The 12921-nt window shown below is 41.7% G+C and overlaps 2 protein-coding genes across 10 annotated transcripts in view; one reads left to right on the top strand and one right to left on the bottom strand.

Moving 5' to 3' along the window:
* Nucleotides 1-12921, bottom strand: part of CACNA1C (calcium voltage-gated channel subunit alpha1 C) — a 487179-nt gene that overhangs the window by 88230 nt on the left and 386028 nt on the right. For all 9 annotated transcript variants that reach the window (XM_075756906.1, XM_075756869.1, XM_075756832.1 and 6 more), the window contains 5 exons: nt 11203-11317; nt 9976-10096; nt 9781-9850; nt 3058-3190; nt 1212-1341 (listed from right to left, as the gene is read on the bottom strand). In XM_075756906.1, the coding sequence (XP_075613021.1) occupies nt 1212-1341; nt 3058-3190; nt 9781-9850; nt 9976-10096; nt 11203-11317 (569 nt within the window). The remainder of the gene's footprint in view (nt 1-1211; nt 1342-3057; nt 3191-9780; nt 9851-9975; nt 10097-11202; nt 11318-12921) is intronic.
* Nucleotides 1-12921, top strand: part of HDHD5 (haloacid dehalogenase like hydrolase domain containing 5) — a 197254-nt gene that overhangs the window by 138698 nt on the left and 45635 nt on the right. The window lies entirely within an intron of this gene.

The following is a 12921-nucleotide window of genomic DNA, read 5'->3' as shown; positions in this document are numbered from 1 at the left end:
TTTGAGTACATTTTTTTCTCATTTAAATCTCTCTGCTACCGATTCTGCGGTAGCTTCTGTGGTGTATCAGAAGTCCATATGCTGACATCATGCTACAGCGCTAATACATATTGATATACATTTATCCCTACATGATGGGCACACTCAGCTGTGTACCAGTGGGTCATTGGTGACACAGGTTTGACTGTATTATTTAGTACGCTCCTTCAGGACAAAATGCAAAACAGCTCTAAGATAAGCTCAGGAACAAACCTCCATTAACACCTTCTCTGCGTGCACATATATGTTTAAATACATGATCAGGCCAGGATATTTCACGGAGGTAGAACACTGAGCATTAAATTAAGGTTTTATTATTAAGCAACAACAAAAAAACTGTCCCACTCTTTAAGCCTAGCAAGCTCTTCCAACATAAAGGCACCAAAATGCCACTGCAGACAGCAGAGATCAGAAATCTCACATATGACTGCTGACTCCTCTGATTTCTACAATGACCCCAGATTAATGGAAACAACCACTGGCAAAGTTAAGGGAGCACTGAACATTTCAAAAGGCTAATAAGAATGGTCAGAAAAGAAGGTGAGAATGTATCTCTGTGCTGAATGCCTTCCTCTCCTTCCGCCAGGCTGGTAAGGAGAGGAGCACAGCATATTTTCTGAGGATTATCTCAAATTTAATGATAACTTTTCAGCTTGCATTCAAATAGCCTGATTCTAACTTTGATGACACCAATTTCCCCCAGAGTGACTGCATCAAACTCAAGAATGTTAGTCCTGATTTACACCAGTGTGAACAAAGTGAAAATCAGGCCCTGGGCTTTTTAGTTCAAAAGAAAGCATGTGACAGGAGAACAAATGTTCCAAAGGGAACCTGCAAATCCCCAAGATTAGAATTATCTGTATCCCCATCAATGTTTCTACAGACCATTTCTAATGTCTTAATCACAGGGAACCATAAATTTGCTTCAGCCTCCTGCCCTTCCTTCCTCTACATACGCTTCTGAAATGAACTCGAGGTGAAATTCTGCATTGACTCATGTTCACTGCAAAATCCAGTGATTTCACACACAGTCTACAAAAGGCACAAATCAGGCAAGAGAGTCACTCCCAAAGCCTCTGATGCAGTCTTTTCTGCCTTTCCTGGCTTCAACTAACGATCTGCTTGTACCACACTTTTAATACACAGCAAGGGAAGGAGGATGGGAAGCATACTTGGTTCCTAAAGGAGAGGTGTCGGACAGGGTCCTCAGCTGCCAGGGAGATGCTGCTGAGCAAGATGAAAAATAGGATCAGGTTGGTGAAAATGTTATCGTTAACGATTCGATGGCAGTGGACACGAAACCTGCAAGAGAAAGGAGAGGCACAACTTTATCTCTCAGAGAACAGCCAGACCTGGGGAACATTCTTCCCTCCTCTTTTGCCAGCAGGACTGTCCCTGGAGGATTGTTCTGCAGAGCACCTTCCCTCTGCCCCAGCAGCAGGGAGAACAATGGGCCCAGGCAGCTGTGCTTGGCCCTGCTGGGTGCTGGGCAGCCTTGGCTCCCCACGTCATGCAGTCATGCACACAGAATGACTGGCTGTCTGCAGGACTCACACTTGGTGTGTTTGAATGGGGAACAGTCACTCCCTCCTGATAGAGCCTTTTGTGATTTAGATATGGTCTGAAATCTGCAAACCCAAAATTATATCCCTTGCTTTCATTCACAGAAGCATTCCCCATTCATTTAGGGGGAAAAGCAGCAGAAACAGGCTTCGAGGTGGCCATTGTCTTTCTGAGCTGGGGCTGGAGTGTCACTGAGCAGGAGCTATGGGGGATCTACCTTGTTAATAGGGCACAGATCTGGCCATATGGATATAGGGCAGGCTGGCGTTTGCAAAGGGCTTCTGGGAGGACATCATGCCATGCAGGGCGTCTGCTAAACATCACCCTAATATAAAGCGATTGGTGCTCTTAGTGGGAAACTAGCAAGTAAGGAAGTAGCAGTCTTTCATCAAACAGCAGTGTGCTTACTGGAGACCATTACAGCACCTTCCATACGTTGGTATCAGGATATGAGGAGTTAAACCTCATAACGGTCCTATGATAATTCTAGAGGCACTTCATTAATCTATTTAGCTCTACTTTTGGCTGTTAAGCCTCCAAGCCACTATTACAGCAATTTTACAGATGATTGCAGAGGTTAATTTACTTCTTCAACAAGTGACAGTGGGTGGGTGGCAAAGCTGGCATTAGAGTCCATGAGTCCCAATCATCATCAGTCCCTCCCTGTTGCGCATACCCAAGGAGAAGCTGCACAAGCCCTGCTGTGGAAAGACTGGCTCTGAATTCAGCTGTGCTTTTATAGCCCTGCCTTACTTAGGGCTGTGTTTGGAGGACAAGTCCCCAAAGGAGATGTTGGGATACATGGTACTACACAGACCACTGGGCAGTGAGCTCATTTCTGTACCCTTGGAAAGATATATTCCCCCGTGTCACAGCTCAGCTCTCCACTCACAGTACTGGTTTCACACATCAGTGTTGGAAAGACAGGTGGGACACTGTGAAGCAACATTGCAGGAGCCAAAAGGAAGAGTGTGAGAGAAGAATTATTCCTCTCATCCTCCTCCTCCCTTTTCTTGTATGCTTGTTCTTGATGTGTAGGAATGAGCAGAGACACATGAACTCCCTACTGGGAGTGGATTTTGGGCAGCCATGAGGACAGGAAGCTCCTACCTCATGCTTGACTGATTGCATGATGGCTTGCCTACAATTTGCACCTGAATATGTTGGGGAATTCCAATTACTGACATGCTTCCAAGTTCCTTATTTCTGAAGCCTGCATGATTTGTGTCTTCAATTAGCCTTGCAGGTCCCATGAACTCCCACTGAATATTGTCAAGGGGCTCCCTACTTTCACAAGGATTTCATGCCAGGGCCTTTAAAGGAGAGACTGGTCAAAGGAGGTCTCTGATATGAACTGCTGGAAGGGAGCTCTGTACCACATAACTTTTGGGGCTCAGCGTGGAAGGGGTACATGCTCTCTGCCTCCTTGTTCCAGCTAAGCAGTCTCTTGAATACCTGTTGTTAGGACTGAAGATGAAAAAAGCACTGGCATCAGGCATGGGCACAGCCTTTTCCTTGAGATGCAGCTCAGACATCGGGCGAGGCCGAGGGCCGACAGGCATTTCGGGTTCTTCCTCATCTTCCTCTGCTGAAAGAAGCATTTTTTGTCTTTTAATGCAAAATATAACCCATTCTGGAGTGCTGGGGCATTTGTCTCTGTCATAACTAGAGCTAAAACCTAAGAATCACTGAAATAAGATAATGAAAGCTTGAGGTTCCTTGTCCACTACTTCTCTCCAAGGCAGCATCTGCTGCCCAGTGCTCACCCTGGCAGACACTGGTCTAGCCTCTCTGTAAAAACATTAATGCTGGTAAACCCCACAATGTCCTTTCGGCAGCCTTCTCAGTTGCTTCACTGTCCCTTCTGCAAAAAAAGCTTCTTCTAATGACTGACTTGAATCTTTCTTGCTATGGTCTAAATCCATTATCTATTCTCTTATTTTCCATGGACACAGAAAATAGAGAATTCCCTTCCTCTTCCAGAAGGCTTTTACATGCCTGAGGACCCTTATTACGCCTCTGGAAGGATTTCTGGTTCCTACAGCAAAATAACAACAGTCCTACATGAGGTGCTGCTGTGTTTCTTAGGTCTCTGACAATTCTTGCTACTTTCCTCTAGATTATCTGCAGGATTAACCTGCAGTTGAGGTTCTACTGGCGCTGGAGAGCTGGATTATGTCTTACATCTTATAATACTGTCTTCCTGTTTAAATGTCTCTCATAGGCACTTCTTTTCATTACACTCTGGCATTAATTTTCCATCAGTTTCTGATTTGCACAAAGCACAGATTATTTACCACAGAACGGCTGCCTAGCCTTTCACTCTCCCCTTTGCATTTGTGCTGCTGACTATTCCCAAGAGTGGCACTTTGACCTCATCCTTATTGAACTGCATTTTGTTTTCTTCAGATCGTTCCTCCAGTTCATCAAGATCTGTTTTTAGTCCTCTTTGTAAGGCTCTCCGTAGAGCCACTGCCACATCTGGGATTGTGTCTGGCACGTATGCCTCAGAGCAAACATGGAGCATGGGCAGTTTGACTTATGCCAATCAGAAATTCTTAAAATTGTCCTCTTTCATAATTCAGTGGGGGGAAGACTGAAAGGGTGGGAAGAAAGCTGAGACTCTCGAACCTGATGCCTATGGAGCAGATCTCCAGGCACTGTGCAGATCAGTGAGCACCCGCAAGGAAAAAAACACAGAGATGCAGGCTAACTGGTATGTGAAAGAGAATCTTCCACCTTTGAGCATCTCTTCTACCTGCTGAAGTCAGATGCTGTTCTGTAAATGACATGATAGGATTTTGCTATTTTAAAGATCCCAATCCTCTCACTTAATCAGCAAGACAGGAAAAAATATTTTAAGAAAGGAGTCTGACAGGTTAAATACAACTGATTCATCTTCCGGCCAATGCAAAAGAGGAAAGTCTAGTTAAAAGGTTTATTTTGAGTCCATAAAGACAGATAAATTCCAGGAAGAGCCTGTTCCTTTAGGGTCAGGTATGGTACTTGATCTGGTAATGGACTCATCAGAAAGAACAGATGAATCAGCACAGACCCCAATCTAGATGTTGGAGACAGGAGACAAGCGGCCTTTTCAATGCATGCCATTATTGCATGCAAATAGGATTCTTTCTTTACGCTTCTAGCACCAAGAGTTCAGCTCAAATTCACTTGATAGATTTTTTAATAGATGTTTGAGCTTCTACATAGAGTTTCTGTTTTTTAAGCCAGTCTATTTTTTAACAGCTCAATCTTATGTTGTAATATATTTTATAATACTCTTTCTACAGGCTTTATTAGTTAAAGAAACATTGTTTCAGAAGTACTTTTGTGCATAGTACTTGTAAAATTGGTGTTAATGTTAATGCTCATATTTATATAATATTACAATACTTTACACTTGCACCTTTTATCTACAGATTTCTGAGTGGGTTGACAATGAGCAAGGTAAGCAAATTCTTTTTCTTCTTTAACAGTCCAGAGTACCAATGCTCATGATCACATAGGATATTTGAGAGCTCTTACTTAAAAAGACTAGTATTCTGAGCCCCTGTTCTGTGCCTTCACTATTAGATCATTCTTTTTCTTTTACTTGGAAGAATGCTTTAAAAAAACACTTTCAAATGGGTATGGAACAACGCCTCTGGAAAATGGACTCTTAGAAGGATTAGCCCCATGAAGACCATGAAGAACATTGTTCCTCTCCTCTTTTTCTTGTGTCTGCCATACAGCAAGAAATATATTAGTGATTCTGGAAACCACACACCTTCAGACTGGAAAACACACACAGTTCCTCAGCCACAGATAAAGAACAATGTTCTAAATATTTTTCATTTAGAGTAGGGCCTAGGGCACAGAAGAAAGGAAACACTGAGGCCCAAATACACAAAGAATAACATGATGACAGCCTCAGCTCAGGTCACTACCTAAGCTATCTACCTGCATACAGAAACAGTATGTTGCGCAGTTGCCAGCATTCACAGAAGCAAAGGTCAACATGGTATTCACAGGTGGGCTAGGCAGCACATCGGCTACAATCCCACACTTGTTCTTTGACTGTTTTCTATACCTAAGGCATATTTGTGTTTAAAAAGTGACCCTTCTAGTCAAGCTTGCCACAAAATTGTAAAGAAACATGACTCAGAGCTACCAAGTTCAGAGCTAGGTTTGAACTCTTCTAAAGTTCAAGGGAATTCAAATCTAGGACTGTCATCTTGACTTGTGCTTCATTAGAACGGTGATGCCCTTTGGTTGTGAAGCCATAAGCGCACACAGGCTACAGTGCAGCATCAGTGAGAAATTCAATGATGAGTGGTTGTTTTTTTTTTTTTTTTCCCACTGTACAAAGACCAGAACTCTTGTGTAAGGACATTGCTTTGCTGCAAGCTCCCATGAATCATCCCAAGTTTTTACCTTCATCTGACATTCTGAATTCTTTGTCTGTTTCTGTACTAGACTGCAAGACTAGCTCCCTGTCTCCCTATAATAAACATATCATCATAATAATCCTTCTAGTATACACAAATCTCTGGAAGAACTAGTCTGTACTTCCAACAAAGAGGACAGGTGATCTGATGAGCTGCAAGTACACAGAGTATTCTAGGGGCTAAGAGCAACACTGTGTAGCAAATAAGAGTCAGAAGAGGCTATTGAGAAAAATGGTTGAGGCAGCAGAAACTAATAGGAGACTGAGTGAGGTAGGTTGAAAGAATAAAGGGAAAACAAATGAAGTAACCGTTTCAAATAGTTTCTGAACACTGGGTTAGGGTGAAGGATGTTTTCAGAAGATGGAGTGGTACACAGCCATGGAAAGGTCACAGGCATGAACAGCTTAAATCATAAACAGAAGATAGGTAGAACCAGCTGACTGCATCTAAGAAGCAATAGGATGTTTCACTCAAAGCACAGCTGAAATGGATCCATGTGCAGGTGAGCAAGAAAAGGTGTGTTCCCCAATGGGCAGTGTGTGGTTGCACAGCATCTCCTGTACCACAGCTGGATCAATCAGCAATCAGCAGGAGAATTCTGGACTGGTCAGATGGCCACAAGGGAAATGGACAAGGGTACACATGGGGATTGGGAAATTCTTGTTTGCTAGTGCCGGGGAAAGCCTTGGAGCCTTGTTCCCCAGAACTGACTATACAAGGCAGATGTGACATGCCACATCAGCTCCGAGACGGTCTTGGTATTTCTAAGCTTTATACAGAATGGAATAGATGACTATGGTAAATCTGATCTAACAAGGGATTTACAAAACTTTACTGCATCTGAGCCTTACGGTTGACTTCCATGAACTCTGAAAGAAGTGGTCTGTGAGCTGTTAAGAGAACAACTTCACTCTTCACAAAGAACTGATAAACAATTCAGGGAATAGGCCTGTTTAGAAATGGTATCATACAATGGTAAATAACCAAGATGCTGTCCCTTTGCATTTCTAATAGGAGTCAGGAGAAAACCTGACCATCCATTCAAATGTCAGGTTCTGTTCAAAAGTATGCCAGGCCAGAGATTGGTACCCCAAGGCAGGAGTTAAAAGTGTTTTTACCTAATTTTCTGTGCTCTGATCCTATGCATGGCTGCAGATAAAATGTCCACGACACAAACTGTAGATGTAGTTTTTCTCATACAGTTCACATGCTGGACTATTTCTAAGCTATCCACAGAAGGTAACTAAAACACAATTCCATTATCAGTAGGCTTAAATTTGATATACAGGTGACTGTATCTTCACTTGAAAAAAAATGTAATGGTCTGCAAATCCAAGCCAGCTGAGAAACTGAACTGTATCAAACTGTTTTAATTTGTGCTTCTGACTAAAGACTCCCACAAACCCCTTAGCAACTGGGGATGTGTGTCCAGTAAGTGCCTGTGTTTATAGAGGTGCTGGGAAGATTAAAGCCAGAGCAATCTGCCCCAGGTAATGTTAAAACAATATTGCATGGTGTTGGAACCACACTCCATTCCTGATAAATGGGCTATAAATATGGATGAATACAAGTATAGCAAATGTGGGGATTTTTTTGTACTGAAATTCAAATGCAAGGAACAGTTTTCCATTTCACTTGTCTGAAACCCTTGTCCAACTACGTAAAATGAACTATTGTGTCTTTTTTTACCCCATCACATCAACCTATTATCAGACATTTAGTAGGAAACATGGAATAGAAGAGAATGTGGTTTATTACCCATTACAGCCTGTTACATAATCATAGAAACACAGAAGAGCAGAGCAGGAAAGGATCACAAAAGGTCCTCTGGTTCATGCTTCTGCTAAGCCAGGATCAACTAATTGTTATATCTAAGTCTTTTCTGGCAGATATTTTTCTCACCTGTTCTTAACAACATTCAGTGATGCTGGGCCTCCACAACCATCTTCATGATCTTTTCTAGCCTCACCATTAGAAAATTCTGCCCTCATGTGAATCTTGAATCTGTCACTTCCTCATAATGAAGGTAATTCCCCCCCCTACCTATAACAGGCTTTTATGCATTTGAAGATGTTTCTCCTGCCTTTTCTAGCTCAAACGACCACAATTCTTTCAATCTTAGTTCTTCCTTCCTACTAGCATCGTTTTCACCATGCTCTTCTACACTCCTTCCAATTCAGCCCCACTTCTCCTAAGCTGGGCACCCAAAATGAGATACGACATCCCAGTTGAGATCTTATCGATAGTGAACAGAATAAAAATAATTGCTTTGCTCTGGTTATCTTTCATTGGCCAGTTAGAAGAAAACCCATAACTGGACTAAAGGTTCATGTTTCCACTGTTTATAAATCTCACTACTTACCTGCCTTTTGAAAGACAGCAAAATGTTGTTGGCACCTGTTGAGCTTTTGATCACAAGATTCTTATTTTTTTTCTCAAGGACTGTTACCTAACTAGCTGTCACGTAAGATCCTTTATTTGTGAGTTGTTTATTCCTGTCTACGTGTAGAATCTGGCACTTTCAATTTTATTTAGAGCATTTATCCAGTTCCTCAAGAGCTTTTTGAATTCTAATGCTGCCCTGTCCTTCCTAGCTTCATGTCATCTGCAAATGTAATGAGTGTATTTCCTCTTCCATCATTCAAGTCATTAGCAATGAACTGACCTGAACTCGGGACAGGCCCTTGGGTTGTAGAACCTCACTTGGGCCATCAGTACTTGAGCAACCTGGTCTACTGGAGGGTGTCCCTGCCCATGGCAGTGGGGGGTTGGAACTAGATGATCTTTAAGGTCCCTTCCAACCCAAACCATTCTATGATTCTATCATGATAAAGGGTCTGATCAATTTATCTCCCAATCATCTAGACCATGTTTTTCTAGCCGGCTTATGAGAATGTTATAAAAGACAATCAGAAGTCTTAGCAAAGCTAAAGAATATGACATCTACTTCTTTTCTCCTGTCTGCAAATCTTGTCAGCCCCTTTTAGAAGAAAATAAGGGTGGTTTGATGTGATTTGTTCTTGGCAAATCTATGTTGGCTGCTAGTCATCTCCTTATCTTGCCGTCATATAGTTTGTTTAATCATTTGTTCCAGCACTTTTCCAAGAATGGAAGTTGAATTGACTAGCTTGTAATTCTTCAGCTCCAACCCCACTCCCCATTTAGGATCTCTTGAAGAAAAACTGCTCTAAGTTCTGAGATTTCTTCAACCAATCTTTTAAGTATCTGAGGATAAAGTTAATTAGGTCCAACTGACTTGAAAACTAGCCTAACTAATGATCTAGCTTGTTTTTTCCAATTCTAGGCTAAGATCTTATGCCTTTAGAATTATGTTAATAATTCATACTATCTTTTCTGATCAGAAAAAAGTACAAAAAGGCATTCAGCACTTTGACTTTCATGAGTATCTGTTGTGAGTCTCCCCTAACTGCTGAGTACTGAAAAAACAGACTGAAAACAAAGTCATATGTATATTTTCATATGCAGAGATTTGTGTATGATTTGATTTGGTTCTCTGTAAAGCTCTGTATTTGGAAATATTTACAGAAAATCAAATCAAATATGACTAATCAGTATAGGGACTGCAAAGGACCAAGTCCACACCTCTGCAAACACATGCAAGTATATCATCCTGTCCCATCATGAAAGCATTACATGGTCAGCATACCTGCCACCACAATTTGGCTTTATGTGCATTAGCAATCGGATCTTCTCGTTGTTAAATCAGGGATAAGAGGAAGAAGATACATACCTGGCGCTTCTGTTGTGGGATATGGGCTCTTTTCTTCATTTTCATTGGGCTGATAATCATCCACGTTGATCTGACAGAAATGGAAGGAAACGAAGCAAAGCTTTTATCGGACAAGGCAGAAGGTTTGCATTCCCTCAGAAATCCAAGCTGTTCATGCCATTACTGCACAGAGTGCTGGCTGGCAGCAGACCCTACCTTGGTAGCAGGTGGGGATTCTCCATCAGCAGTGATCGATTTCAGCTCAATTTTCTCCTCCTTTGTCTCCTCCTCCACAGCTGTTTTTTCTATCTCCTGTTTTTTTTCAGGACTAGCAGTCCTAACAATTTTACAAGATAAAAAGCAAAGAATTATAAAGGTGAAAAGCTTTTTCCCTTTCAGGAACTTCATGTGGTACAGCACACACCATGAGAACGATCAGCTCGCTGGCACGTCCATTCTGAGTCCAGCTTACATACCAGTGACTCCACCTTGTCCTCATCTGGAGGCAAAGGCAGAGACTGCTCTAATTCTATATAGTATCCTTTTATTTTATAGATTTCTTAATCGCATGCGTTTGCATGGGGGTGGGTGTGCACCTGGAGGAAGTACGTGCTGGCGTGTTTGTGCGCATGCGTATTCTAGGTCTGTCAGTAGAGATCTCTTTGTTCACCCAGTGACAAAGGCATGAACCATTTTCAGCCCATATCCTGTGGACTTCCACTAGGTTGCCTACAAAGTTTTGCACCTTACTGCTCTCCCAGAGCCAGGGAAAACCTGCTGACTAGCATGCAGGATGAAGCAGAAAGATGTGTGCAAGGGATCCCCTCCAAGCAGCCTGGAAGACAGTGAATAGAAATAACCAGTAAGGAAACGCTTTCCCGCTGTTGGCAGCTGGGAATGACAGAGAAGGTCTACATCCAGCTTGTACCTCCTAAGAGTCTGCAGAAACACTAAAAAAACTGGCAAGAGAAGAACAGCATGTGGCATCAAAAGAGAAGGAAGCTGCTGAATCTTGTCGTGGGAATGACAGTCTGAAAATATGCCTTGTGGTCCAAAGCAATCAGAAGGAAATAGGGAGATTCCAATGGGATTGTAACATTGACACCATGTCATGCTCATTCTCTGCTGATGCCCTGAAAGCTCATCAGTCACCCAGACTTCCTTTCCTCTGCCCACATCATTGCAACTGTGGGGACTCCTAGCTCATGACATCTTCTTGTCCTTTAGTTTGAATTCTTTTACATAAAACTTTGTATATACATAATTCCGTATATAATTTGATTAATCACACATAAAATCCATACACACCCACAAAGAAGTTATACATATATATTACATATACACACACACTTACTTGCACATATATATGTGCATAATATGTGTAATTACACTCACAGGAATGCATGCATATGAGTGTAGATAGGTGCATGCAAATGGATTTACCTAGCTAGCTTTTTCCTTTCTTTTTCCTCTTCCTCCTCTTTCTGTGCAGATGTTAAACTCTCAGCATCAGCAAGGTTGTCCACAGCAATGGCCAAAAATACATTCAGCAGGATATCTGTTTGTGTGCTACTTAAAGAAAATGGGCTTTGAAAGCTGCAGAACAACATTATATCAAAGGTTTCTTAATTGAAAATTTTTAGCAACGTGTCATCGGATCTCTTGGATTTTCCAAACTTTCATTTCACACAAATGTTCAGGATGTGCGTATCCAGCATGCACAAACCTACACCTTCCATCCAAATGGCTAACACACTGTGTGGGGTTTCCAAAATTTCACAACATAATGACTGATATAAAACACCTAAGTCCAGATTTATATTTTAGTTTCCAATTTCCAAAAAAGAGTCTTGCTTTGTGCAACAAATCCCACTGAAGACAAGGGGAGCACTGAATGCTTTACATCTTTGACAGCTTAGGTCACTTCTATTAAAGTACTCATATTCAGGAGCCTCATACCATAAGGCACCTGGGCTTTCCAGTTTTGGTCTATGTACTTGAGATGAACCACCTCACTGCAGGTATTCTCACAGACATGAGTGGATTTTATGGACAGCAAGCATAGCGCTCTCATTAGCATTTCTGAGGCAATCAAAAAGAAATTCATTTAGTCTGGGCATTGAAGGGTTAAGCTGATAACTCTGCCATCTCCTAGCAGAGAGTCCATGCATGGCCAGTCATGCCCATGTAGCTGAAGGGCGAGGAATGACAACTGTTTTCTTGTCTTGCCAATCAATGTTCAGATCTCGTGTTACAAATCTGAACATCAGCTTCTTTTATAAATTTCTTGAGAGTGGGTCTTATTACACCATGATAACTTTTAAGTAAACTCCAGTTCAAGGCTTACTCTGGAAATACAGCCACCCCTCCCTGAGCTCCAAGGTCTAATGGCTCCAAAGTCAGCCAGCATGTAGAGCTGGCTCACATTTTCCTCTGCAGTTCACAAGGAGATCCAAATTGTAGCTTTTTTTAAGTTGTCAGGCAGAGTGCCTACCTCGACCTTCAGATAAGTGGAATTGCACCATCTCACTTTGAAGAGAGGGCATGCAGGTCAACTGAAATGTCAAATAACAGGGTTTGAGAGATCTGAATTATGAGGAAAGGCCAGAAGAGCTGGGCTGAGACTACAAGGTAGCTTTATAGAAGAACCAGTATAAAAAGAAATGTCACTTCTGACACAGGAGGGCCATTTATTAGGGAAGCAGAAACTAAACATGAACAAATTTGGAGCAAACTGAGAACAGAACAGAACCATAGCTCTATGTTATATGCAAATTCCTGTGAAAAGACACTCACAACCTAAACATGCAATGTGCTTTGTACCTCCTGGGATATGTACAGTGCCCTCACTTCACCTTGAAGCCAGAAAGAACTGAAGTTACTTAACATCAGCACAGGCTGGAAGATAACAGAACACGATTTTCTGTTTGAAGAACACACAGATTGCGGTAACTGAAATGGAACACGGTTCCTGTTAGTTTATACATGAATTAATATATGATCTCACATAAATCAATTATGTCAAACATATCTTACTCCTATTACAGCATTTGTATATAGCATATTGTAGATTATACATATTTTTATTCCACATAAGGCTTGGATGAAAGCACATGGAATATATTACTGAAAAGGCAATTGAAGCAAAAATATGCAGTAAGT

Source organism: Balearica regulorum, chromosome 1, assembly GCF_011004875.1.
Source record: "Balearica regulorum gibbericeps isolate bBalReg1 chromosome 1, bBalReg1.pri, whole genome shotgun sequence".
Taxonomy (NCBI): domain Eukaryota; kingdom Metazoa; phylum Chordata; class Aves; order Gruiformes; family Gruidae; genus Balearica; species Balearica regulorum.
Note: the sequence above shows the minus strand (reverse complement) of the source record. Positions and strands in the feature narration are given on the sequence as shown.